Here is a 27,836-nt window from a genome sequence, read left to right as displayed (position 1 = left end):
TACTTTTCTGCAACCTTGTTCAACCTTGTTCAAATAGTTAATTAATGGTAACCAATATAAATCTCTGTTAACAGTTGGATTATATGAGGAGGCAAAAGCAATATCTAGTCGATTATGATGACAAACAATATTCCACCATAACTTGACTGAGAGTTTAGTTGAATATTTCCAGTTAGATGTAATTTGTTGAAAAGATAAAGCTAACATAAGATCAAATAGGCCTTTCTCAAGTGAGGGTATTTATTTATCTATTTATTTTTGATATTTAATAAAGCGCGAACAATTACCCGCAGGCGTCTCGGCGCTATTACTATTGCAGACTTCTCCTATACTGGGCTTTATACTTTTAAAGGTTGAACAACCAAGTTTTCAATTGCTTTCTAAATGACAAGAGGTTTGGGCTTGTTCTGATAGATTGGGGGAGTGTGTTCCACAATTTCGGGGCAGCAACCAGAAAACGACGATCTCCCCAAGTGACCAGTTTAGTACGGGGCACCACCAAGTCGTTCGAGTTGGCTGAACGGAGAGGTCGGGAAGGATTGTATGGGATAAGCTGGTCTCTCAAGAATTGGGGTGCTTGTTGGTGCAGTGATTTATAAACTTGGCACAAAGTCTTAAATTTAACTCTGTTCCTGATGGGGAGCCAGTGATAGCTTCTAATGGTGCTGGCTATAGATTTGTATCTGGGAATTCCCGAAAGAAGTCTGGCAGCTGCGTTCTGCACTGTCTGCATTTTCTTAATGACCCTAATTTGGGCATTGGCTAACAAGCCATTGCAATAATCTAACGCAGACAGGACTAGCGCGCTTACCAGTGTCTTGCCTACGTTTTTTGGGAGAAAGGGAAGGATCTTTTTTTACCAGTCGTAGTTTATAGAAGGCAGTGGTGGCTGTCTGATTAGCATAAGCCGTGAAATTCAGGTCGTTATCGAAGATAACACCCAAGTTCCTCACCTTGGGGGTTGGTGTCGGCAAGGTTCCGAAAGATGCTGGCCACCACACTGGGGACCAACAGGGACCGAGATGTCCAAAGGTTACCACCTCTGTTTTTTCGGAGTTCAGTTTTAAACAGTTTGCCGACATCCATTGTCCGATTGCCAGCATACCTGTTTTAAAACTCTCCGCCACTGTTTCTCCATCATTTTTGATGGTTAGAATCAGCTGAGTGTCATCCGCATATGAGGTAAGGTTCATCCCATGGGCTTTGATGGTTTTAGCTAGGTCCGACACATAGATGTTAAATAGTGTCGGACTTAGGGATGAACCTTGCGGTACCCCACACGGCAAGGACAAAGCAGCTGATTCAAATGGTCCTAGCGTCACTGCTTGTGATCTTTCCATCAGAAATGACGTCAGTAGGTCCTTGGCTAGGCCCTGCACGCCCATCTTCTCAACACGGTCGACCAGGGTCTGATGGTCGACCGTGTCGAAGGCTGCCGAGAGGTCCAATAGCACCAGCAGTGCTGAGCCTCCTTGGTCTCGGATGACTCTAATGTCATCCGCAGCCTTGATTAGAGCCGTTTCTGTTCCGTGGAACTTGCAAAACCCAAATTGGGTTTCGTCGAGAAGGTGGTATTTCTCGATAAAAGCTGCAAGTTGGGAATTCATAGCCTTTTCTGCCACTTTAGCCAGAAAAGGAAGGTTGGCGATAGGTCTGTAGTTTTTTAGCTCTGTTTTATCTAGGCCAGATTTTTTCAAAAGGGGCTTCAGAAGAGTTTTTTTTAACGGGCTAGGATAGGTTCCAGTACTGGACATTAGGTTACAGATTTGTGTTATAACTGGAATCAAAATGTCCATGATAGGGAGCAAAGTTTTCAAGGGGCATGGATCCAATGCTGAACCCGATTTAATAGAGCTTATAATGTCTCTAACTTGGGTCTCTGAGGTTTCCACAAACTGTAAGAGTGTGTTACAAATAGGTGGCGTATTTATATCGTTGGAGCTATGAGTTGCAGAAGAGGTGAACGCGGAATAAATATCATTCACTTTTGTGAAAAAGAATGATGCTAGGGAATCACAGAAAATTTGTGAGGTCGGGGGATTAAGGTCAGGGACATTTCCTGCCAACTGCTTGGTTATCTCATAAAGCCTTTTATTGGAGTTTTTTGCACTCTCAATTTGCTCACTGAAATGCTTTTTTTGGGCCTCCATAATCAGAGATTTGTACTGAGATAAGAGCTCCTTATAAATTTTTTTACTTTCATCATCATAATTTTTCCTCCAGTGCCTTTCTCTGTTTCTACAGAGTTGTTTATGTTTTCTTAATTCCTCAGAATACCAAGGTGCTGAAGGGGAATTCCTGTTCCTAGATATAAGTTTGATCGGTACTAATTTACTAATGGCTTGATCCAGCCAATCTTGGTATTGCTTTATTGCCATTTCTGGGTCATTGGACAGGGTTGGTATCGTACTATCCAGCGTATAGAATCTGATAAACTACCTGCAAAAATTATATTATTAGCCAGGGGTATGTGTATATTAAAGATTTTGAATATGAGACCATACATCTAACCAAAAGGAGGCTATATTGGGACAGGAAAATAAAAGATGTAACAAATCAGCTGAAGAGGTTTACAGACCAGCAAGAGTTATCTGTATTGTGTGTAAACTTGGCTATTGATAGGGAAGTGAAATACAATCTATGATAAAGAAAAAACATAGATTGTGTATGTTAGAATTAGGGGTCTCTGGTTGGCACAGGTAGGTACTTGTGAGGGAGCCTCTCCTCTAGTCAGGGCAAGGGAATTACTCTCTCAAAATAAGGCTTATTTCAAAGGCGATGTAAGTTAAGCAGTTGTGACCACATACAGTAACCCAGTGACAACACTACAAATGGACACCACACAGGTTTTACATCAAAAATAAGTTATACTTTATATAGAGTTACCACAAGACCAATAAACAACAAAAAGAATCCACAGTACTATCAAATTTCAAGAGTTCAGGTTTAAAAAGGCTTAATTCAAGGTTCTGTGCGAGTCAGTAGCCTTGTCCAGCTACAGCGTTGCTGAAAAGAACACAGAGTCTAACAAATCCAGTGGACCGCGGCGGTCCGGGCTTACTCAAATGTCGACAGACTCAGTCACAGTACCTTTTCCGTGAGGCGGCCGGCACGGATGTGCGAGCCGGTCCCGGGGTTCGTCGCAGTGTATAAAAAAGAAAGCGTTGCAGGTCACGGTGTCCTTCCAGTCGCGGTGCAAGCTACGGCTCGTTGACGGCGTTGAGACGGAGTCGGTGAGCTTGCATTGTTAGTGGCGGACGTTGCTTGTTGCGGTGCTTCCAGCTTTACGGCGCGGCGACAGAGCCAGAGTTCGGGAGCTGGAGTCGGTCATTCCGGATAGCGGTGCGAGTCGGGCGGTGCGTTGCGAAGCGTGCGAGGCGGTGCCCAACTCCGGTACGATCACAGGTCTCGAAGTCAGCAGCAGTGACCGCGTCGATCAGACCAGTTCAATTCGGTGTAGCGAGGCGTTGCACGTCACGGTGTCCTTCCAGTCACGGTGCAGGCTATGGCCCGTTGAAGGAGTTGATGAGCGCAGAGCTTGCGTTGTTCGAGGCGGACGTGGCTTGGTGCGGTGCCTACAGGATACCGGGCCGGTCGTGAGAGTCGGTCACAGCTCCCTGCCTCTGTAGCCACTTGTTTCCAGCAACAATTCACAAAGGCTAGGGAAGTCCACTGGTCCTGGGACTTCGGTCCGGGGGCAAGCTCTCTTCCAAGCCCTTGGAGATATTTGCACAAGTTGAAAAGAAAAGTCCACAAAGTCTTTCTCCTCCCTTTGGCAGCAAGGCAACCACTGCAGGCCAATCTCCCAAGCATCACTTCAGCTTGGGAATAGTCTCTCCTCAGTTCCTTCAGGTTCCTTCTCGTCAGCAGAGGTTTCATCTTGTCACTTCCAGGAGTGATCTAATTTCATGGGATCAGGGTCCCAATACTTATACCCCAAAATCCTTTGTTCTCTGAGGAGAGAGGGGCCTGTGCCCAGTCCAAACCAGTTCCTGAGCACTCTGTTTACCAGACTGCTCCTTTCCTTTCACTATGCATGGCAGGAACATCAGACGCCCCACAGGAGGTGGAGCCAGCATTGTGGAAGGCAAGTACAGTCCAGGAGCACTTGTTGACAGTCTTCCTTCTCTTCTTTCAGTGTGCAGGGCAGAGACATCAGACACACCACAGGGGGTGGAGCCAGCTTTGTAGAGGGAAGGCCCAGCCCTATTCAGGTCCCAGGTGTAACTCCTCCCTCCCATCTAGATGCAGATCTCCCTATTCACCACCGGGCAGCCCCAGCCTGTCTCCTGGAATTCTCCAGTCCTGTCACACACAAACCCAGACAAGGAATACACAACATAGCAGAGGCCGGCTCAAATAGTTAGGCAAGCAAATACCTACTTTCTAAAAGTGGTATTTGCAAACACAGAATATTAAAATAAACTTTACTAAAAGATGTATTTTATTATTCTGAGTCCAGGCATACTAAACTCGAATTTCTACCATGTTCTCTGAGTCTGTTAGGATTATAGAATGTAACAATTCCAACAGCCCATTCTGGCCTATGGAGAACAGGTAGCCTTGCAATAGTGAAAAACGAAAATGGCTGTAATTCACTATTAGGACATGCCACACACATCAGGGCTTGTCCTACCTTATACTTACAATGCACCCTGCCCCTGGGCCTGCCATAGTGGTGACTAATATGAAGTCAAGGGAAGGTTTAGGGACTGGCAAGTGGGTACACTTGCCCAGTCAGCATGACAGTACTAGGCTGCATGCAGGTTCTGCAATGGCAGACCTTAGACACATTTTACAAGGCCGGATCTGTGGGTTGCACAGCCAGTGCTGCAAGCCCACTAGCAGCATTTGGATTTACACGCCCCGGGCACACTCAGTGCACTGTACTAGGGTCTGACAAGTAAACCGAACATCCAATCATGGAACCACTAATCAATACATACATTAATTTACAGTAGAGAGAGCATATGCACTTAAGAACTGATCAGCAGTGGTAAAGTGCCCAGAGTCATAAAATAGCCAACAACAGGTCAGAAAAAATATAGGAGGGAGGCAAAAAGTTCAGGGATGATCCTGCAAAAAGGGCCAAGTCCAACAGTGTAATAGTAGCAGATCTAGAAATTTTTAATGATCTTGCCCACATTTTATTCCAGAATTCAATGTTCCATACACAACCCAAATCTGCTTCCCAAGCAAGCTCTAGTTTTGTTTTAGAACGAACAGGATCTGAAGTGGAAAGGAATTTATATATCAAGGAGGCCTTTGGAAATAGGTGCAAATTCTTATTAGAGGGTCCGTTGTAGATGGGGGAGCATCAGAGGGTAAAGAGTAAAAGACATCTAGGATTATCTCCATGAGAGTTGAGAATCTTTGCCCGAAAGAATGTGGACAATTAAAAGTAGCTTGAAAATGAGGAGAAGAACAAGGGGTCATGCCATCAAATATATCACAGACCCAAATGACACCTCGAAGTCTTCAAGACTTCCGCTATAAAGGTCTATTTTTAATAGTAATAAGACGATTATACCAAAGAGAAGATTGGAGGAAGCCCTCTCTGGTAGAACTGATTGGTTGACAATGAGGTCTTAATAAAGAACACGTGTGACGAAATAGCGGAAGAGACGTAATGTTTGTCTTTGTAGTAAAGGAGAGAATCTCCTTAATAGAAAAAGGAGCAAGAAGAGATTGTTCCTTTGTAACCCATAAAGGTGGATAAGGTGTAATGTCTGTAAGAAGCCATTTGGATGCTTGCTTCAGGGAAAAGGCCCTGTGGTAGAGTCAAAAATCAGGACATTTTACTCCTCCATTAGATTTGGGTTTTTTAAGAAGTTTTGAAGAATTTCTAGGTATTTTATCGTGTCATAAGAATTTAGAGAGAAGGGAATCAATTTTTTTAAATATACAAAGGGAATACGAATCATGGAAAGAATGTATAATAAAATAAGAGTAATCATCATCTTTACAGAATCAAGACGACCCCACCATGAAAGAAAAAGAGGATTCCAAGATGCAAAAACTTTTGAAATAGGGTCAAGGGCTTCCTTCATGTTGAGTTTAACCGAGTTTAAAATGGAATTGTTAGACCAGATGCCTAAGTTTTTAATGTTAGAATTATTCCAACGAAAACAAGTCAAAATGGTGTTTAAGACAGAATTTGGTGATGGGCAAAATTTCTGTTTTATCTGGATTTATTTTATAGCCAGAAGTCAAAGAAAAAACTGAAAATTCTTTTAATAGAGAGGGAATAGAAGTCTCGGGATTGGAAATAAAAAGCAAAATATGATCTGCATAAGGGGATCATTTTAAATGAGAAGCTCCATAAGTAAATTCAGAGATAGAAGAATTCTGACAAATTTGTGATAAAAAAGGTTCAATAGTTTCAATTGAAACGGAAGCAGTAGGGGATGAATAAAGTAGCGAAATAAGAGAAATAAATTTGGGGCCAAAGCCATGCCAATTTAGGGTTTTGAATAAGAAAGACCAATCGACTCTATCTAAAGCCTTCTCCGCATCAACAGATACTGCAGCTAGGGAATAAGAAAGAGTGAAGGCTTTATTCAGAATATTGAAAAACATTTGACAATTATCCGAAGTTAATCTGCCTTCAACAAAGCTGCATTGTTATGGACCGATTACGATAGGCAAAAGGGGTTCAAAACATAAAGCAAGTAATTTAGCAAAAATGTTATAATCCACGTTTACAAAGGATATAGGACAATAATTCTTATAAAGCTTTGGATCATGACCTTCCTTATGAAACAAGCAAATTGTAGCTTCTAAAAAAGTACCTTCAGTGTTACAAAAATAATGGAAAAGGTTTAGGAAGTAATACATTTGAGAAGTGTATATAGAATGCCCTGGAGTTGTCTATTTTTTAAGTGAATTTAGAGATTTAGACATTTCTATGCTTGAAATATCTTACTCAAGAGGGTTAAAATCAAGATCTCTAGAGATAGGAGGGGGAACTTGGGCAAGATAACCGTCAATCAATGAAGCAAAAGCAGGGGATTCCCGTGTATACAAGGATTTATAAAAAAGTAACAAATTCATCTAAGATATTCGGTTCTTTAAAAGTATGTTTTCCCTCAGGAGTTTGAATGGAATCTATTAAGACACGTTCTTTACGAGCTTTGCGGTAATTGGCCAAAGCTTGCCAGCTTTATTCTGTCCACCATAATAACGGGCACTACTATGAAGAAGAATAGATGAAGCATTATCAGTGGTTTATTTGTTGAAGTCTAATTTTGCACGAACCAGCTCTTGCAAATTGGAGCAAGAGGAGGAAGAATAACATTGATGCTCTAATCCTTTATTGTTATCTAATAAGCACTTATATTGAGCACAAGATTTCTTCTTTTTCTTAGACCCAAAATTTATAATGAAACCGCGAGCAGCAGCCTTTAATGTGTCCCAAATCAATGAAGGGGATGAATTTGGATCATCATTCAAGAGAAAGAATTCTTCAGCAAAAGCAGTAAAGGAAGAAGAAAGTTGTTGAACCTCCATCTAGCGGATCTGGGGTGCGACCGAAGCAACTCAAAGTCTGCAATAACACGGGCATGATCAGAAATTATAATAGGTTCAATTGTAGAAGAAATGAGATTCTGAGATAGATGTTTAGAGAGAAAGATGTAGTCTAATTGTGTAAGAGAGCCATGAGGAGGGTGGAAAAGGGAATATTCTTTAACAGCTTGGTTACATAAACACCAGGCATCTATAAGGTTTGTCTGAGAGATTGTGTTGTGAAATTGCTTATGAGCTTTATGAGGGATACATTGAGTCTGGGATTTGCAGGCTATAAATAGATCCACACTCTGGTTGCAATCACCTCCTAAGACAATAAAAATAATCTTTATATTGGATACATTGTTTTGTAATATTAGGCCAAAAGGAATAGTGTGGTTAAGTCGGACCATAAACATTCAGTACAGTCAGAGAAATAGTGTTAGTAAGTAACTTAGCTAATAACCATCTACCTTCTGAGTCTATTTCTTGAGAAACAACAGAACAATGTAACCTTTTATGACAAAGAATAATGACACCATTTTTTTATTGGAGGTAGGAGAAACCAGGACTAAACCAATCTAACTCCGTTTAAGGTTTAAAACCTCCATTTCTGTCAAATGATTGTCTTGTAGCAAAACTAAATATGGATTATAGGAGGCTAAATGAGAACGAATTATCTGCCTTTTTATGGGATTAATAAAACCTTTCACATTCCAGGATACAACACTAATAATAATAATAATAATAGGCACATTTCTAAAGCGAATGGTTACACTCAGCCAGTGTGTCCCCACACTGCGGTGCAACTGCACAGATTGCCACACCCGGAACCTCCCTCACTAGCTATCCCGGGGGAAGAGATACGTTTTCAAGTTTTTCTTAAAAAAGCACTCCCGGGCCTCCGTCCGGAGACACAAGGGGAGTCTGTTCCAGTGCTGGGCAGCTTGCAGGCAAAAGGAGCGTCCACCCATCCTAGCTCTCTTGATAGCGGGAAAGCACACCAAACCCGGGGTGGGGTACCTGATCTCAGCTGGCGTGTTGGAGCATAGGGGGTGAGTAGCTCTGACAGATAGGAGGGGCAGTCCCCTGCATAATACGATGACATACACACAGTGCCTTAAACTGATCATTGTATAAAGCAACACGATCAACACTAATAAACAAGAAGAAATGAAATACTAAGAAAGGAAAGGAGAATAGAATAGAAAAAAGAAGGGATGTAAAGGAGTTAAAGAAAGAGAGGAAAAGGGTAAAAGAAAGAACGTTAAGAGAAGACAGTACAAGTCAACCATGAAAAGAATAAATGACTGCAAATAAAGTAAAAAAAGAGGACTGACGACTGTAATACATACCTTCAGAAGAGAACATGAAGAGGATACAAGGTGTGGCATCACATAGGTGAAGATGACATGTCCAATCAAGGAGAACGCACCACAATGGGGAACGGTAAAACACGGGTGGGAAACGGATATACAAGAAATCTCAAAAAGAGAGTCTGCATAAATATGAGGAAAGAGAGAAACATAAAAGACAAAGTCAACATATTATGAGACAAATGATAAAGGCAACCTGCAAAGAGACTATCTGCAAAGAGAAAAAATAGCATGTTATGAAGCAAAAATTAACAACACCTGCAAGAGAAAAAATTAACAATATTCATTATCAGAGATCAAGCATAAACATAATGAGGAAGAAATAAGTCAGGGTACAGAAGCCATAGAAGAAGGACAGTGGACCAGCACTATCCATCGATGTTGTGGAGTGTGAGTGAATACATTTCCTGAGGTCTACCGGATCTTCAGAAGTAGAGGTTCTGTTTTGAAAGGTAACTTAAAACAGGCATGGATGGAACAGCCCATATCATGCGCCCAGAGGGCGTAGGGCAGGACGAATATCAAGGAATTTCTTCAGACGTTTTGCTGTTGCTGAAGAGACGTCTTGTGAGATAAATAGTTTAGAGTCAGACCATACAAGTTGTTTTTTGAGTTTAGCTGCATTCAATATTTGTAAAAGGTCAGTAAATTTAAAAAATAGAAGAATCACACCTAGTGGCTTCGAAGGAGCAGAAGCCGAGGATAGACGAGGACCCAATCTATGAACACGCTGGATACTTAGGTTTGAAGTTGCAAGAAGGTCAAGAAGCATTGGAAAAAAGTAGGGAAAAAGTTAACCAGATCATCTCCTTCCAAACCTTACAGAAAACCATATAAGCAAAGTTTACTACGCCCATTCCTGTTTTCAAGATCTTCAACAGATTTCTTTAGCAGGAGAACCTCCTTCTCTAAGGTAACGACCATGGCGGATATGTCCTGTACCTATCCAACGTGATGTTCCACCACAGATATACGGGCTTCCATAGACAAACATTTAGTATCCAGGACTTGGAGACACAAATTTGTTTCCTTGTTAAATGGACGTAGACCACAAATCTCTTCAAGAACAGTGTCCAAAGATATAGGAGAGGCAGACTTCGGCAGAGAAGGAGGATCCTGCTTGAGACACTTATTAGCTGAAGATGGATTTTGCAGTTTGATAGAGGAGGATGGCGAGGCCACCGTTCGCAAAGAATTTGATTGTGCCATCTCGTCTGTGTTGTTTAGAGAAGAATTAGAAGTAGTATGAAATGAAGAAGTCTCAGAAGTATGAACTGTAGACTTTTGCCAATAAAAAGCATCTTTTTACTCCTATCCATTTGTTGAAAAGAGCCAGAGAAAATTTGTAAGGTTAAAGGAGTTATGGAGCAACTAGAATATCAGTCCTGCTCTGAGAAAGGCTGCACAGCACAACAGTCACAAGTTACACTTGCATTAAATCCGTAAAATTAAACAACCACTGCCCCTCACTGGATTAAAAATTGAGGGAGAAGGCAAACACCAACCCCTAAAAAAGCTGGAGAAAACAGGATTCGTAAAATATGCAGAAAGTCACTTCAAAATAATGTCTCTGAAGAGAGAAACGTCATTTCAGTCGCAGGGAGAAAAAACAAAATGGCAGCAGTATGTGAGAAATATTGAATCCTTAAATTTCTCACCGCCGAGGAGGAGAAAAAGCCATATCAATTTATTTATCCACTCACTGGATATTCCGAAGTATGGAGGAATCCGTTTCAAGTAGAAATGTGAGCTGGGACCACAAAAAACATTGCGGTAATCCTCGTCGCTCTACGGAGCTCCGTACTAGGTGGCCATCCTGAAATGCACTGCACAGGATCCTATAGAGTGTTTCAAAGTAGTCAGTGAACATGTCCGCAATCTCCTGGGACTCATATAACACGTGCCCCTTGAGACTATGGCTTTTAGGTACGAGTCTGGCCTTCATATCTTTATTGGGTCGGCAATAGAGCAGTTTTCAGGTTTTATCACCATATTCGTAAAGTCTGTGCTGTGAAGTGGTACAAGCCATCTTTGCTGCATCCAGTAACTGTGGTTTCAGGCGCACCTTCGCCGCTGCCAACTGATGCCTAGTCTCCTCACTCAGGGATCAGATGTTCAGCCGCTCGAGGTGGGCTATTTGATGATCCAGTCTTTTGTTTTCCCTATCTTGATCCTTTTTTCAGCCTGCAAGGCTTTTAGGGTCTCCCAGAGGGCTACACCAGATGTTTCTGGACTAGAATTGACAATTCTCACTAGAACTGATAACAAAATCCCAGACTTCTGTCCAAAAGCAAATTTTGTGTTGAAGAATCTAGAGTCCAATTTATAATTCAAGATGCTTGAATTACATGACTCAAAGTTAAATGTCAACTGCACTTGTCATGGTGCTTGAATAATGACTCTTGCTAATGACCTAATTTAACTTTGTGGATACACAGGCATCTTGAACTAAGATGAGCTTTTAGGCAGAAATCTGAAATGTTGTTATTAAGCTGTTAAGACCTATGAATAGCCCTGAAGATTTTCTTTTTGACTAGAGCGAAATGCGTTGGCTGGTAGTTTGATTAATGTATTGGATTATGATTGATTAATAAAGAATACAGTCTCTTATGAAATAGCACATTGAGAACTTTTTTGTGATACTAAAAAGAAATTGATAAAATCTAAACTAGCATTATTATTATTATTATTAGATCATTTGAAAGGAGTGGCGGAGGCAAACTTGCTTTTGGAGGTGGGCATAACATAAACGTAGATGGGGAAGTTTTGGATTGTGCTTTACATAGACATTTAGTTGTCCAACGATAGTTCTTGGGTATTTTGAAGGAGTGGACACAGACATCCTATGGGACAAGCTGTCTACATGGAGCATTCCTCTATGACTGCTCCGGGCCATCCAGTCAGTGTAACGGGGTATGTGGTTCAAAGTTATCTTTGGCTGAAATTACCTTCCAAACAGAATTCCCTCTGATAGGTCCTAAATCAGTGGTGTTTACTTCCACCTATTTTTTAACTTTTGCGGCTTGGAACCAATAAAGCCAAAAACATTCCACCTAAATTGGGCTTCCCACACCTATATATTCTACAGTTCACAAATGATGAAATTATACTGTCAATACTATTTCCTTCGCCTTGCACACCATCACAAAATGGTTCTCTTTTCCACAGCCTTTGCAGATCTACCCAATTGCGGGACATTTATCTTTGTGTGGAAATGAAAACCCCACTTGAAACACAACTTCTTTTTCTGTGGAGAATTCACCTCTGGGTATCTCTCCTTGTTCTTTGGTTTACCTTTCTCATTCATGACTGACTCATTCTGGGCACCTCCTGCCTCCATATCAGCAGCTTGTCGATCAGCACTCTCTGCAGCTCTGGCAGCCATGAGAACTCTGTCCAGGATCGGAGTTTCTCTCAGCATTCTTCGTTTGAATGAATCGGACAAGCTTTTGTTAATTACTCTGAGGCATATAGCTTCCTCATCATTAAATGTATTGAACTTACAGTGCTTGATGAGCGTATCCAATCTCGCAGCACATTTTATGATGGTCTCCGCAGTAATGCCTGCCACGAGCAGTTGTACATTTTTTGTGTAAATCCCCTTCTTCCATTGGTAATAGATCGGGATTTGCATCAAAACCTTCGGGTGGTTGTAAAGTAACGCTCATGTACCACCCATGTAACGTTCCCTAGTTGCAAAGTAGTGCATAGCGCTACTTTGGCCGAATTTCCATGGCAAATCCTGGTTTGTGTCTGAAAGTACAAACCACCACAACATTTTGTGCCGGGTTTGCATTACACAAGTAACACAAACCCACATCAAAGTGTTAGTAAATCTATGCTCATTTCCTTGTTCTTAGTTGTTGGTTTGCAGCCCTGCAATGGAGAAGAAGTTCATGATTCTCTGTTGAGCAGTAGTGTCTCCGCAGGGCACATACTTGCTGAGCTTCACTCTGACCTGAAATAGGAAGACAGTCAGCCTTCTCTAGGTGGGGTATTTGGTGCCGGAGTGAGGTGGTAAAGAGGTTTGTATAAGAAGGCCTTGAGCAGCATGTCCTTCAGATACTGTGAGAATGTGGAAATATCAGTCGGAAAAAGAAGGTACAGCTTGTATACTTTTGAATTATGTGGGCTCCTGCAGAGCTGGTAAAAGATAAAACCCCACAGAGATTTCTATGTCAAATGATATGATGCTGGTTAAAACTACAAATAAGAGATCAGGTAAGGCACGCTGTTTGTAAACTTAGGAAAATAAATTATGACCTGGGAAGCGAAATATTGAGGTACCACCTAAAACATCAGACCAATATTATCATGGTTCTAAAAACAACCTAGTAATTTCTGGTTTTGGCAAAGGGTTGGAGAAAGTTGATCAGCTTCTCTTTTTGTTGTTTTCTTTTCCGAAAAGTTTGCTAATACTATTGATGGGAATGCAAAAATAACTTGACATCTGAATGGCACATAAGTATTTAGGGCAATCTGTAAAAAATGCATTTCTAATAAAATGTGATGAGTATTCATTTGCTTACCATTTGTATGTGATTGGTGATCCACGTAGAAACCCAATGTTTTGATGAAATATTCAGTTATTAAGAAAACTGCACTTTCTCTTTAGTTGGTAAACCTCTTTTGTGCTCCTCTAGGTTTTAAATATTTATTATTTACAATGCACAGGAACTCATGTGCATCCTGGACATGAAAGGGCTGAATTGTTCTTTACATGAACCTCTTTCATAGTTATTACAAAACAAAGTCTCTTTGCAGAATTCTTGAGCTACGATTTAAAAAAAGATAACGTGTAAGAGACATTGTTAGTGTTCTGAATGCTTGCTTGTGGATTTTAATGCTGCAAATATCTTTGGATTGACTAATGTATTCTTTTTACCTCGAAGGTTAATATCCAGCCTTCAGAATGGCACCGCTCCATCCTCTTGCCACAGTCCTGGCTTGGGTTCATGGGCAGAACATACCATGCTCTTCTGCAGGTACTGTGAATTTGATGCCCAGCACTGGTTTATTTTTGGTATGTGGTAGAAAAATCACTGTTGCCCCAGAATGACCTGCTTTTACCTATTAATTACTGTTTCTCAATGTCTACAAAATCATTCCATCAATTTCTGTCACTTGGTGTATGTCACTTTGAGAATTTCTGCACCCTCTCAAGTGTAACTCCTGAATAAGAATCTTATTTATACTTATGTTGTACTGCCTTTCTTACTCATCAGTTTAAACCCTCTAATTTTTTTATTTTTTTTATATAGCGCAAACTTGACCCAAAGGTATCGGGTATCAGAGTGCTTTACATAGCACCAGTTGCGTTACATGAGGACACATTCATTTTTCATTAGGCACGAGGAGATTAAGTGAATTTGCCCAGAATCATAGGATGTTCAGTGTCATTGCCGAGACTCAAACCTAGTTGCCCAGATTCGAGGCCGACCGCCCTCGCCATTAGGCCAACTCCTCTCCCATCCCATATCCAGTGCTTTGACAAGTCCTGACTCCTGCCACTCTTCTCTTCCAATGCCTGATTCACACCACACTCGGACAGAGACCTGCAACCTAATGCAGTTCCTTGGAATATTACAGTCTTTACGTTTTTAAATCCGACACAGGATCCTGGTTCCTTTCACTATTGAGTGCTTGATAAATATTGAAGAGTAATTCTCCAAAGCTGTCCTAATCCTGCTTAATATTGGGCATCTCAAATTTCCTTGATCTTGTTATAGGTGTTAATTTGTTAATAACCTACTTCTCATCTACTATTAATGATAGTTCACACCTTTGGCTTTTTTGATCTCTGCCTGAACTTCAACGGGCAGTCTAGCCTCATCCAGTGCCATTGATAGGCATTGCACAACAACATACATAAGGATTTATTTGTAATCTTAGTCCTTGCAGGCCTTTTATATAAACCATCTCACAGGAATAGTGCTCTGATGTGCAGCAAATAGCCCTTTTCATCATTGTGCATCCTAGCATCTGAGGATGGGGTTTGCCAGCTGCTGCCAAGGGCCAGTTAAGAACTTTCCCAACACACTTTTTATAGGCCTGAAAAGCTGTGCAAGTTAAGCTATTAATATGTGCCATGCTTAGTTTATTTCCCATTCCCACCAGCTTTTATCATACAGTCATACAGCGTGTTTGTGGTTGCCATTACACAGGTATGTGTCACTGTTAAAAGTGTCTGAGTATTCCTATTTATGCTCCTTTTAGATGGATTCTATGGTAGTGTTAGAAACTGCCTTGAAGAGTGTGCAATTACATTTAGCATCGCAATGCCATAGGATGGTGTCCCACTAGGCTGAGCTTGGTTATAAGTATACATAATACAAATGTATGTAGTAGATGGATGTCTTTATTCTTCGATATTGCAGGGAAGACAGGCAGAACTGGAAATGCAGTTGAAACATGGCAAGGATGATCCTCAAGAGGTGCAGTACAAAAAGTATACTGCGTGGCTCTGGTGAGTGCAGGGTAATTTGCTTTTTGTTCCTGGGCATTGGTGTGGAGAAATGCTAAAATGTGTCACAGGCATAATATGACGTGTTGAGAACTGTTGTGTGAGAAGAAAATTAACAGAAATGGCCTTTACTATCAGTGGTTCAGTGGGAACAGGGTAAAGGGACAAAGATTGTTTTGCTTCCTATTTTTATCTACAAGTGATAAGCCCCAGCTGATGCATCAGATTACCCACTAAAACAAATTAAATATCACCTGAGTGCAAGAGGGTGTATCCAGCAACATCACCATGGACTTTAGATAACCCATCGTTCCTCCGGTCCTCCTAATATCCAGCTACAAATCATGATTGTGTTGTGCCATGTGATACATTCGTGCAGCAGATACATCTCACCACACAAGAGCATACTAGCATGGTGAAGAAATAGAAGAGATGTTCTCGTCATACTCTTCCTCAAGGGAGATGTATTTAAAACAATATATATATATATGTTGCTTAACAAGAGCATTACATGTAGGGCACAGTGTCAAGATACAGAGGTATAGTATTTGATGATCTGGGGTGTCTAGTGCCTAAGGGTCAACTTTTCTTGAATGTTTACGCCCAAAATGTTGTGGGTATGCCTAAAATCCCATCTCGCGGAAGTCTAGTTGGAGGCGTTACTGCTTTGGTTGGGGACTCCTATGATGTGAACAGGAGATTTCAAATGTATGATGTCTGGATACTCTATAGACACCCCTCTATGAAGGTCTCTGAAAACAAACTAACAACACATCAGATTTAATTGGTATCCTGATATGATTGATGGTAGGAGGGAAAACAAAATGTGCTTTCCTTTTATTCCCCCAGGTCATATAGTAGGTTGGACACATTTTTTGTGGGGTTCAACTCGTATCATGACTCAAACCCCCAGAACCTTGTTCTCATGCCATCCCCTCAAGATCACAACCTTCTCAGGGGCTCCTGGGAGTACCCATGATGCCAGTGCTTTCCTCATAGCCCTAACCTCCACATGTGCTCCAACCTCTATGTCCCAAGTTTCAGAAGATTCTCACTGTCTTTCTGCCTTCTGCTGTGGACCTTGAATGGGTCTTAGAAACCAATACATTTGCTGCAGAGATGGAACAAGATCCAGCAAGAATTGAGAGTCTGGTGGGGTCTGGTAACTCTGGTGTGGACGGCGGCCATGTTGTTGTTGCTTTACTACAGGGCAGACAAACTTGGCTGTTGACGTCAAGCAGATCACGAATGGTAGTTACTCCCGTAGTTGGCAGATATCTCTTCCATGCATATGGAGAGCATTGGCTCGATCTCTTCGCCACTGCTTAGAATGCGCAATATCAGCAGTTCTCTGTGTTGGAGTTCCCAAGGTGCTTCATCTTTGAATCGTGTTCTACCTACAATGGGACTCAGGCTATTGTATGCCTCCATCCGATACCTCTCCAGCCCGAGTTCTGAAGAATATCAGGCCAGTATAGGCACAAGTCATCTTAGTAGCACCAGTTTGGGTGCGGAGAGTATGGTGTCTAGAGCTCCTGGAGATCAAAAACTGTCCTCCAATCTGGCTGCCCATCTGGGATTTTCTGCTGTTGCAGCAATGGCGCAGTGTCCTGCACTCGGACCTCCAAAACCTCCACCTTCATGCTTGTAGATTTAGTGGCTACAGCTGAACACCTTCACCCTTCCACCAGAAGTGGATGATGACATCTCGGCAGCCAGCATCCCTCAACGAAAACTGTATGCACTTGTTGGAATTAATTTGTGGGTTAGTGTGGCACAGAGCAGTTAGGCCCCATCCAGGCCAGGTTATCTCATGTTTTGTTGGTTTTTTTTTTGTCCTCGCCCGGCAAGGCCTTGTTTTGGGCACAGTTAAAGGGTATCTTTCTATTGTTTCGGCCTTCTTACAGTTGGCAGACCAGCCTTCATTATTCAAACCACCAGCTGTGATGCATTTTTTAATGGACTCCTACATTTGTTTCCTCCTTCTCCATTTGTTATGCTGCAGAGGGAGGGATCTTAAACACACAAAAGGTGATGAGAGGAATGCTTGCAATTTTTCAAACCACTGGTACTTGCTTTGGGTAGCATCCCAACGCATCATTCTTTTGCTCACCATGCCACTTAGTTTGGACCCTACCACACATAAATCAGTCTCGACTCTGGTCATCATGTGAACAGTTCAGCCCGAATTGCCAAGCCAGGTCCTCACTGAACTGAAACACAGCAAACCTAGGACTGGTCTTGCCCTGATAAGGGCACATCAGCCAGGGATAACTTGGTTCCTGTGGCACAGTAAGCACGGGACACACAACTTTGCACACCCTTGTCACTTAGGTTGGTACATCAAACACAGAAGGTGATGGGAGGTTCAGGCTGATTTTCATAAGGCTGGGTCTAAACTAAGATAGCATGGTGAGCAAAAGAATGATCAGTTGGGATGTTACCCTAAGTCATTGTCAGTGGTTAGACAAATTGCTGGCATTTCTCCCAAAACCTTTTGTGTGTTTGATGTAGTGGGATCTTAACCTGGCTCTCGCATATTTGTTATGTACTCCCTTTGAGCCACTGCACAGCTGCCCTTCATGGTTTCTCACCCTCAAGGCAATATTCCTTGTTGCCATTACATCAGTACAGCTGGTGAGGGAGCTTCAAGCTCTTTGTATCGACCCGCCATACACATCGTCTTCTCAGACAAACTTGTCCTGCAAGCTTGGGCATTATTCCTTCCAAAAGTAGTGAGGCCTATCCATTTTAGTCAATCCATTACCTCCTCATCTAAGGAATAGGAGAGACTCTCTTAGACCCCAAAAGAGCGCTGAACTTCTACATTGATTGTCCCAGAGAACATTGAGTGGAGGATTAGCTCTTTGTGGAGTTCACAGGAGTGAAGAAGGGCAAAGCTATGCAGAAAAGACCATCTCTCACTGGAGCACATCCAGCATCAAGGGCTGCTAAGCATTAGTCAAGAAGCAGCTCGCAAGTGTTAAGGGCTTATTCCACAAGAGCCAAGGCTGCTACCATTGAGTTCCTTCCTGGACATCTGTCAGGTGGCTACATGGGAGTCTCGCCATGATTTAATGAAGCACTACTGTCTCAACAGCTAGGTTCGCCGCGAAGGGCATTTCACCCGGTTGGTCCTACAGGCCTTTTTGGTTTGAGCCAATTCACAGACCCACCCATGAATAGGTATTGCTTTGAGATCTATTCAAAAGGGGAGGAATCTGCACTTTGAAGTCTCTATCAATAGAACAAGATATTTCTAATAGAGATTATATCGAACCGCAGATTCCTCATAGACCTACCTATCCTCCCTGCCCTATGAACTGAGCTGTGTCCATTTAAAAGGATCCCAAGTTTAAGAATCTGCATACTGGTAGAAGCCAAGTGGATGTTGGGTCTCTGCTTCTGGAGGCATGGACAGGCTCGAAAGCAACTGTTGTCAGTGCGCAGGAATGGCACCTACATTGGCTTAACATGTCATTTCTGGAGCGGAATGGCATCAGGGCGAATCCACACAGTGCCACCTGACGAGTTATAGAGGTACTGCTATAATGTTTCTGGATCTAGTTTGATGCCTGGGGAATTAATATAAAGATGAGTAATCTGTGGGGTTGGTAGTGTGTTGCGGAATGCAAGTCATGTATTCTTCACTCCACTACTAAACTCTAAATGTCCTGGACACCTCATGTCCATAATTTCCTTGAGCGGCAAGCCAATCCTGTTACCCCGTTGCGATGGCCCCTAATCTTTATAAGTGAACAGTAAATTTCTCCCATTGCAGCCCAAAACCTCTTTCTACTTATTTCTTTCCATACGTGGGAATTAAGAAATTCCCACCTCTCTGACCTCTGTTCATACTGTATTCATTCTTTGTCCTTACAGTGCACAAATGTCTTACTCCAAGTTAATCCATTCCTACAACCACCTCCTTCCCCTCTTATTAGTTTTGCTCTTACATAAATACCAAATTTCCAACCTTTTCTGCACCTATATCAGCTATTCTTTTTCAGTCTATTCACAACCCTAAAGGAAAATAACACTAAAAAGACCATTTTAGGTAGAATTTCTACTAATTTGGAAGAACACACTGGCCTGGCTGCCTCTTTCCTTCTCAGAATATTAGCTGTTATTGGTATGGTGTTATCCACAGACCTCCTCTTCACATATGGTGAACTTTCTTTTACCTTCATGCCCATCTCACTAACCAGAATGTTCTTATTCTCAGAAAAGATTTCTTTTGAAAGCAAGATTGTCTTAATGCTCAGTATCATAGAAGGAGCCAAGCCCTTATCCATAAAAACAGTGTATGTTACCACATTGTTATGTCCTCTATACCCGATCATAAATACACAACCCCCACTTTTTCATTCCACTTAGCTGAAATTAGCTAAACATCTGTCTCTACATTTTAATGTTGTCAAGGCTTGGGATCCCTCAGTAAGTTCCAATGCCATCACTTGCCTAACAGCGAAGGTTCCTCTGTATTTGGGGTTGCCCTCTCTTCTGCTTCCAGAGCCAACCCATGCAATCCTGACCACTGTGAACACAAATTGCAAGATGCAAGATGTTTTGATATTTCGCCAAATAGTGTTGTAAATGAGGAGTTGCAAACCACTCTTAATTACTGCAGTTCTCTTAATATACTCCCATAGAGGACATTTTCTACTTCGGTGCTTAATCCCTTAATGAGCAACGAGGTACTATTTCTTCACTTGCTGAATCTTTTTGATACCCAACATGGAAAAATAGATTTGGTACCAGTGACTTAAAGGTCAGTGCTTAGAAAGAATAAGCCATGAGCAGGACATTTATTTCATCACATTTTCTCTTTTTTAATTTGAAACGTAATTCACTACTAATAATGAAAGTGAAAGTTGTTTTGGAAGGTCAGGACGATGCCTCCTTAGGAAAACTAGAAAGAACAGGAGTCTCTGGGTTCTAAGAAAAGTATTGGGCTCACGTGGAGGGTGGAAGAAAGAAGCTAACACGAGACAGGCTTATCCTCACTAGCTCTCTCAGGGCAGCAGTCTGCCGATCCCTTCTTCTCCCACCCTTGCATGTACCAATCTGGCTGGGGTCTGAGTCACAACCAGACTAGGGCTTGCTCCACTGGAGTTGGAGAGGGGCTTGGGGCATGAGACCCTGGTCTAAATGTTGTCTTCCTTCATCATATTAGGGATAGATGAAAAAAGTGCCTTTTTAAAGTTTTTGTAGTTTCTATTCTACTTGCCAGCTTTGACAGTTCAGGGTTTTCCTTCCTCTTTTGTGGGGAGTGTTTTTCCAGCATTAGGCAGTATCTGCTTAAGTAAATAAATAATACATACAATGGTGCATGCCTATTACTAATGTTACAAATTCCTATCCTTTCCCTTTTGGTATCCTTTTTGTCATTAAACAGCATCTATTGCACGTGCATTTAGCCATACGAATTACTGACCCTTCTATGATTACACCCCCATTTTGATATACAGACACATAGTATGTAGCTGGCTGTGTGACTAAGCTGGTTAGTTCTTATTATAATTTGCGTGTCTATCTCTCACATAATCTCAACCTTCAGACTGCCAGGTGTTGCATCCCAGAATATCATATCCATACCTCAGTGTTCATTATGCACAGCATAAAAACACTTCCCATACAAACTCTAAGCAAAATCGCCCTCACAATCACATACCCCACATGGTGTAGTTTGTTATCTGGGTGGTTAAAGGCTTCAGTTTCCCCCACAGGAGTAGCAAGCAACATACACATTCAACAAAACACTACTACAAGTGAAAAATGGTTGCTCTTCTAAATGGCAGACTGGCTGTCCGGAGCTGGCATTCAGAGTGGTTTGAATTAGGAGTTCTGACAACTGCACAAATTGATTCCCATGCCACCAAGACCTTTCTGATCAAAGCAAGGGGTGAGTGAAGTTAATACTGGCCAATGGCCAGTGTATGTGATCTTCAAATGCTAATAGTGCCCGGTTGTAGGCAATATCTCTGCATATTAAGGTTCAGCAGGACCAGAACAATTGCCCAGTAATGAGCCCGGTTTGCACGAGACACTGCAATCATCATTAACTAGGTAGGATGTAGTTCAATGTTCCTGGCTGGCAGGATCCTGCATACTTTCATCTTCTAATGCTAGTTAAAGTAGATTGCAGGCCATGTCTCTCAATTGGAAGAGTTAGCAAAATGGGACCAATTACCAAGGATTCAGCAAGACTAGCCAGACATTGAGACCAGCCTTAATGTTGTTGACAGTAGTTTGATTTTTGCTGGCTGGCAGGGCTCATCATACTTTCATTTTCTGACGATGGTAAAGGCAGATTGAGGGTCATATTTTTGCAATGTGAATGATCAGCTGTATTTGGCCAAGTGCCAAGAGTCAATGAGGCTAACCAGAGACATTGAGACCAGCCTTAAAGTACTAATGGGTGCCAGAGTTTGTGGTTGAAGAAGAGGCAGGCAAACGCTCTGTTGTCCGAGGGCAGGCCCAAGCAGAAGTATCCAATAGATTCAATCAACACACTCTGCTGGCTGGAGCTGCCATTCAGGTGGTTGAATTAGGAGTTGTCTAGCACAGGAAATTACACCTTTCGGCTGCTATTGTTTTAGCTCAAAGGCGTCATGCTAGAGCTGACAGCAAGTTTAAAGAGGGGGAGTCGGTAATGGAGGGTAGAGTAGGAGTGGACCAGACGTAGGAGATCAGAAGGAAAGTTAACTTGTGGGGACATACAATGTTTTTCACAAATAGAAGAAAGCTAAGTCTCCTTTCACCACTTTCTTTATTATTTTACTCTGATATGTCCTTTGCTACTAATAATGAAAGTGGAAATTGTTCTGGAAGGAAATTCTAAAGAACAGGGGTTTCTAGGATCTAGTATTGGGCCCGCTTGGAGGTGTGAAGACAGCAGGGTAACATATAATGCAGGTTGATTTGCTTTTGTGTTGTCAGAACAGAAATCTACCAGGTCCTTCATCTTTCACCTTTGAATATGTAGGATGCCAGTCAGACTGGACTTTGAGTCATAACCCTACTAGAGCTTGCATGCCTGGTGCTCATCTGACCTTGTGATGGGTTCTGAGCGTGAAGCCAAGTGAAAATAATGGCTTACTTCGGCCAAGCAGGAGTACATGGATTCTGGGAATTTTAAAGTTGATGTAGTTTCTTCTCAGGTTGCCAGTTTTGATTGTTCTTCCACTTCCCTACCCCTTCATGTTGTGTATTTATTCAGTAGTAGGCAATAGCCATGTCTTTAAAAAACAAATAAGAATAAATAAACAAATAAATAAAATAGTGCGCGGCTCCTGCTTATGTCATCAATTGCCATTCTTGCCCTTTTGCTTTCCTTTTAGTCTTTCAGCAGCATCCCTACCAGCTGCATGTTGCTGTATGGATTACTGGTCCTTCTCTGATAATTACCCCCATTTCGAATGTACAGACAAACAGTTTCCCAGTATCCCTGAGGCTAAACTGGTTAGTCCTTATTATAATTATAAGTTCACGTCAGTCCCTCAGATACCCTAACCCATTACACCAACAGACACTGAAGCCCATAAAACCATTAATGCACTTGGATGGTCAACACACAGGACATAAACACTTCCCATTTAGGTTTGATCCAGGGGAAAGCTATACATTTCTACACCTACATTACTTTCATTTTCTTAGTAATGTCCAATCTATTTCCTCTCAAGAGAATATATGGCAAATCTTTGAGGACCTGAAATAAGAAAATGCCAAATTCATGCATACCCTTAAATATGTCATGTAACCTTAATTAACAAATGATCAACAAAAGATTTCACTTTAAGAATGACTCAAAAGGATGAAATTGCTCATGTATATCGTTTATCTAACCCTCAATTTAAATATTCATGAAACACAAATTTAATTTAAGCTTTTATTATTTAGAATCCATTTAGTACACTTAGGCAACAATATCATACAGATTCATTAGAATAAACATATGAGTACATAGGAGGATCAAGTTAGGCATTTAGGTAATACAAACCAATTATGCAGAGGTAAAACGTAAGGAGTCCATAACTCTCTAGCCGAAGAGTTATGTACACTTTAACAGCTGGTAAAGTACAGGTTGAGTCAGTTTGGAAGTTCAGTTCAAAATTGGATTGGCATAGGTAATCACAGTTCCTTCCGACAGCATGCCAGGCAGGGAAATTGAAACTGATAGCTAGCTCCGACTCCTCTTCCGTGGGGGCAATTATACTTCCAAAGTTCTCAGTTTACGCCCACAAAGTATCAGTTTAATCATACGATTTCCATTGGTTGTCCTCAGTGGGCTAACAACTTTATCATCTGCATCCTTTCCTCAGAAGTTAAGTAATTTATTTTATGCACTGTCCGTTCCCAGACGCTTTCTCTGAGTTTGCAACTGTATTGATACATTTCTGTCAAAAGTGTTGCTAAAACAGAAAAGGCCCACTGTTCATAAGCAAGAAAAGAAACACTCAGAAAAGTTCTCATAGCGTCTAAAATGACTGCTTCAGCGAGATTCGGCTTGTTCAAGAAAAGGGGTAAAGAAGCAGTCAAGGCCTACATGAAAACTCATCAAAATCATTACTATATTAAATAATATAAATCACACATCTGAAAGAAACAGTTAGTTATAGATTCCTTACCTTAGAATTACCCCCAGGCCTCAGACTGGATCCGTAAAATTTTTCATCAGCAGTACCCCTGCGTGTCGGAAGGTGGCGTTGGTCAACTCCGTGTTCTTCGTCGGCATCGTGGTTGCCGGGATGACGTTGCGTTAGCTACATAGATGCTGTCCTCGCGCGCTGACGTCAGTTCTTTCTTTTTTCGCGCCGGCTAGCGCAGATCCGGAGAGAGCGGTACCTCCAGTCACATTTTGATTGACTTTTTCTCAACTTTTGTCGACATTGTTTTCGAGTCCATCGACTCCTGGTGCACGAGGGATGCTCGGCTTCAAGGCTTGCGGTTCCTGTAACTGACTGATGTCAGTGAAGAATCCGCACCGCATGTGCCTCTTCTGCCTGGAGCGCCTCTTCTGCCTGGAGCGCGACCACGACCCCAAGTCATGCCCCGACTGCTGGACCATGAATCCAAAGTCTTTGCGGGAGCGGTCCTGAAAGCTTCTCGAGGCCCGGCAGACGGCTCCGTGCTGCTCGAGGTACCAGTCACGTAGGGACCGGTCGCGGAGGCACCATCATTCTTCTTCCAAGTCTTCGCACTCTGGGTCAGGTAAGAGAAACACAAGAAGAAGTCGAAGAAGCATCCTCGCTCTTCAACTTCTCCCCGTCTGTCGGCCGACGCGACTAGGGTTCCGGGTGGTCCCTCTCCCGCGGCTCCGCGTGCGGACACGGAAGGGTTGACTCCGGTTCCCCCCCTTTCCGGGACTCAGAGCGACCCCTGCCCAGCTACGTCAATTTTACGAAGCGATGCACGCCATCTTTGGGAAGCCCGACTCCGCTGGCGCGCCTTCGGGCCCCGCAGACTCAGCTGGGGGCCCTGGGCCTTTGACACCGGCGGCTTCAGCCTCGGCACCGCAGGGTCCCCTTGGATCCAGGGCTGGATCCACATCGGCGCTGGTCGACCTTGTAACACCTCCACTGGCACCAACTCCACTAGCACCACGTCCGCAGCCGGCGTCGGCTGTGTTCCCAGCCGACTTCGACCCCGGCCTCCACCTCGAGGTAGACTCGGAGCTGGACCAGCATCGACCGATGCCGGATCCGGCACCGATGGGTACCTTTGTGCCCCTCTCCTACTCTGGCTCTTTGAGACAAGAATGGCAGCCAGAAGAAGGTGAGGAGGACTGGGAGGGGTCTGGAGACCCTTTGACTGACCAGTTGGGTTATGAACTAGACTGGAGAGAGGAACGGGGGAAGCCAGGGGTCTGGATACCTCACCAGATCTTGGCATGTTGTCTCCTCCTACCGTGGCTACTTATCTGCTGTGGTGTTGCGTAGGGCGGCCGAGGCTCTCCACCTCGAGCTACCTACGGCGGCAGTCAGGACTAACCTCCTAACAGAGGTGTTTCAACCTGCGGCGAGCTCTTTGGAGCCCCTTCTGCTGCTTAATGAAGCCCTGACAGACATCCTTTTTGGCACTTTGCCCAGGTCCAACACAGGGACTCCTGTGGATAGGACGATTGCCTGGTGCCACTGCCCGGCCCCAGGCGACCCCCTTTCCTCTCCCAACACCCCACCCCTGAGAGCTTGGTGGTCCAAGCCTCCACCTCCAAGGGCGCATTCCCTACCCCTCCACCTGATAGGGAATCCAAAAAGCTGGACCATCTTGGGAAGAAGATGTTTTCTTCCTCCAGCTTGGGACTGCGGTCGGTAAACACTGCATGTCTGTTTGGCCGTGTGGGATACGGTTGCGCAAGTGCTGCCTCAGTGCCCGGAGGAGGCCCGGGCCGTACTCTCTTGAGCAGTTGCCGAAGGGAGAGACGCAGCAAAGTTTATCATCCGCTGTGGGCTGGATACCACCGACTCACTAGACAGGACGATTTCCACGTCGGTAGCCCTTCGACGCTACGCCGGGGATGTCCAATCCACCCTTATGGACATGCCCTTTGATGGCCGTCGCCTATTCGGTGACAACGCAAACAGTGCGCTAGAGCGCTTTAAGGACTCTCGGGCTGTGGCCAGGTCCTTGGGCCTCTCCACCACCTGCCCTGTGCAGTCTGCTTTTCGTCCCTTTCGTGGCTGCTGAAGGAGTGCCCCCGCCACATCCCGCCCAGAGCTGCAGGCCAGCGCAAGCTGTTCAGCCCATGTGCGGCAGGGGACGTGGGAACCAGCGCCAGGGTTCAGGGGGCCAGTGGGTGGGCTAGTCCACCACACCCCCCCTCTGCAGCAGCCTCCAAACCCTCCTCCTTTCAGGGCCACCAATCACCAGTGGGTAGCAGGATTTGCCATCACCTCCCCCACTGGCTCACCATCACGTCGGTCAGGTGGGTTTTTCAAATAGTCTGCAGGGATAACTCCCTCCCCTTCTAGACTACCCCTCCATTCATGCCACCTCAGTACCATCGCATATCGTAAGATCATCTGGCCCTTCACCAACAGGAAGTTTTGGCACTCCTGGCCAAGGGTGCCATTGAGTCAGTTCCTGTCCCAGAAGTAGGTCGTGGTTGCTATTCCCACTACTTTCTGGTGCCCAAGAAGGACAAAGGCGTGCATCCTATCTTGGATCTCAGGAACGTCAACCGCTTCCTCCAGAATGAGAAGTTCAAAATGTTGACGCTGGCTCAGGTCCTGTCTGCCCTCGACTGGATGGTAGCGCTGGACTTGCAGGGCTCTTACTTTCATATCCCTGTCCTGCTGGCCCACCGGTATTACCTACGGTAGTCCACGAGCACTTTCAGTTTACCATGCTCCCCTTTGGCCTTACCAGCACCCTCTGGTGTTCACAAAAGTGATGGCGGTGGTCGCAGCTCATCAGCGCAGATCAGGGTTCCAGTCTTCCCCTATTTCGACGACTGGCTGTTGAATGCGGGCTCACCCCAGGCTGTCGTCTCTCACCTCCGGACTACGGCCGACCTTCTGCATTTGCTGGGGTTCTCCATCAACATGCCGAAGTCACACCTGACTCCCTCGCAGAAGCTCCTCTTCATCAGAGCGGTTTTTGACTCAATGCAGTTTCGGGTCTATCCTCCCGAACAGCGAGTCAGGGATATTCGGGCTATGATTCCGATCTTTCAATCTCTATCCGGGGTTTTCATTTATGATGACCCTGAGGCTGCTGGGCCTCATGGCCTCCTGCATCCTGCAGGTAGATCATGCTTGGTGGCATATGCGGGCTCTGAAGTGGGACTTGAATTTCCAGTGAGCGCAGCATCAGGGAAATCTATCCGATTGCGTTCAGATCTCAGAGGGCACTGCACGACGATTGCAGAGGTGACTAACGAACCAGGATTGGGTCACCGGCAGATATCTCTCCCTTCCCCAACCATAATACACAGTGGTGACGGACGCATCCCTTCTGGGATGGGGCGGCCACACGGGAGAGGCGGAGATCAGAGGCCTCTGGTCTCCGGCGGGGTCCTGGCTCCACATCAACCTTCTGGAGCTTCGGGCCATCTGTCTTGCACTCAAAGCATTCCTACCCTCTGTCCGGGGAAGAGTAGTGCAGATGTTCACGGAAAACACCACCGCCATGTGGTACTGCAACAAACAGGGCGGGTGGGGTCATGGACCCTATGTCAAGAGGCCCTCCGCCTCTGGACATGGCTGGAACATCAGGGCATATCCCTGTTGGTTCAACTCCTGGCAGGTTCACTGAATGCCAGGGCAGACAAACGCAGCCTCTCGTGCATGATGGATCACAAAGGGCGTCTTCACTCTGAGGTGGTGCAAGGTCTCTTTCAGCAGTGGGGAGAGCCTTGGTTAGATCTATTCATCACCGAAGAGAACGCGCAGTGTCAGCAATTCTGCGCGTTGGATTTTCCAGGGCGGCACTCGCTTGGCGCCGCTTTTCATCGCAAGTGGAGTTGCAGTCTTCTATACGCCTTTCTG

General features: G+C 43.8%; 1 protein-coding gene across 1 annotated transcript in view; it reads left to right on the top strand.

Annotated features, from left to right (window-relative positions):
- Positions 1–27,836, top strand: part of FOCAD (focadhesin) — a 1,219,893-nt gene that overhangs the window by 758,545 nt on the left and 433,512 nt on the right. Inside the window, exons 24-25 of the mRNA XM_086961452.1 lie at positions 13,775–13,867; positions 15,260–15,348. Coding sequence (XP_086817578.1) covers positions 13,775–13,867; positions 15,260–15,348 — 182 coding nt within the window. The remainder of the gene's footprint in view (positions 1–13,774; positions 13,868–15,259; positions 15,349–27,836) is intronic.

This window comes from Lissotriton vulgaris, chromosome 3_1 (genome assembly GCF_964263255.1).
Source record: "Lissotriton vulgaris chromosome 3_1, aLisVul1.2, whole genome shotgun sequence".
NCBI lineage: Eukaryota > Metazoa > Chordata > Amphibia > Caudata > Salamandridae > Lissotriton > Lissotriton vulgaris.
The sequence above is the reverse complement of the archived record's forward strand: the minus strand, read 5'-3'. Positions and strand labels throughout refer to the sequence as shown.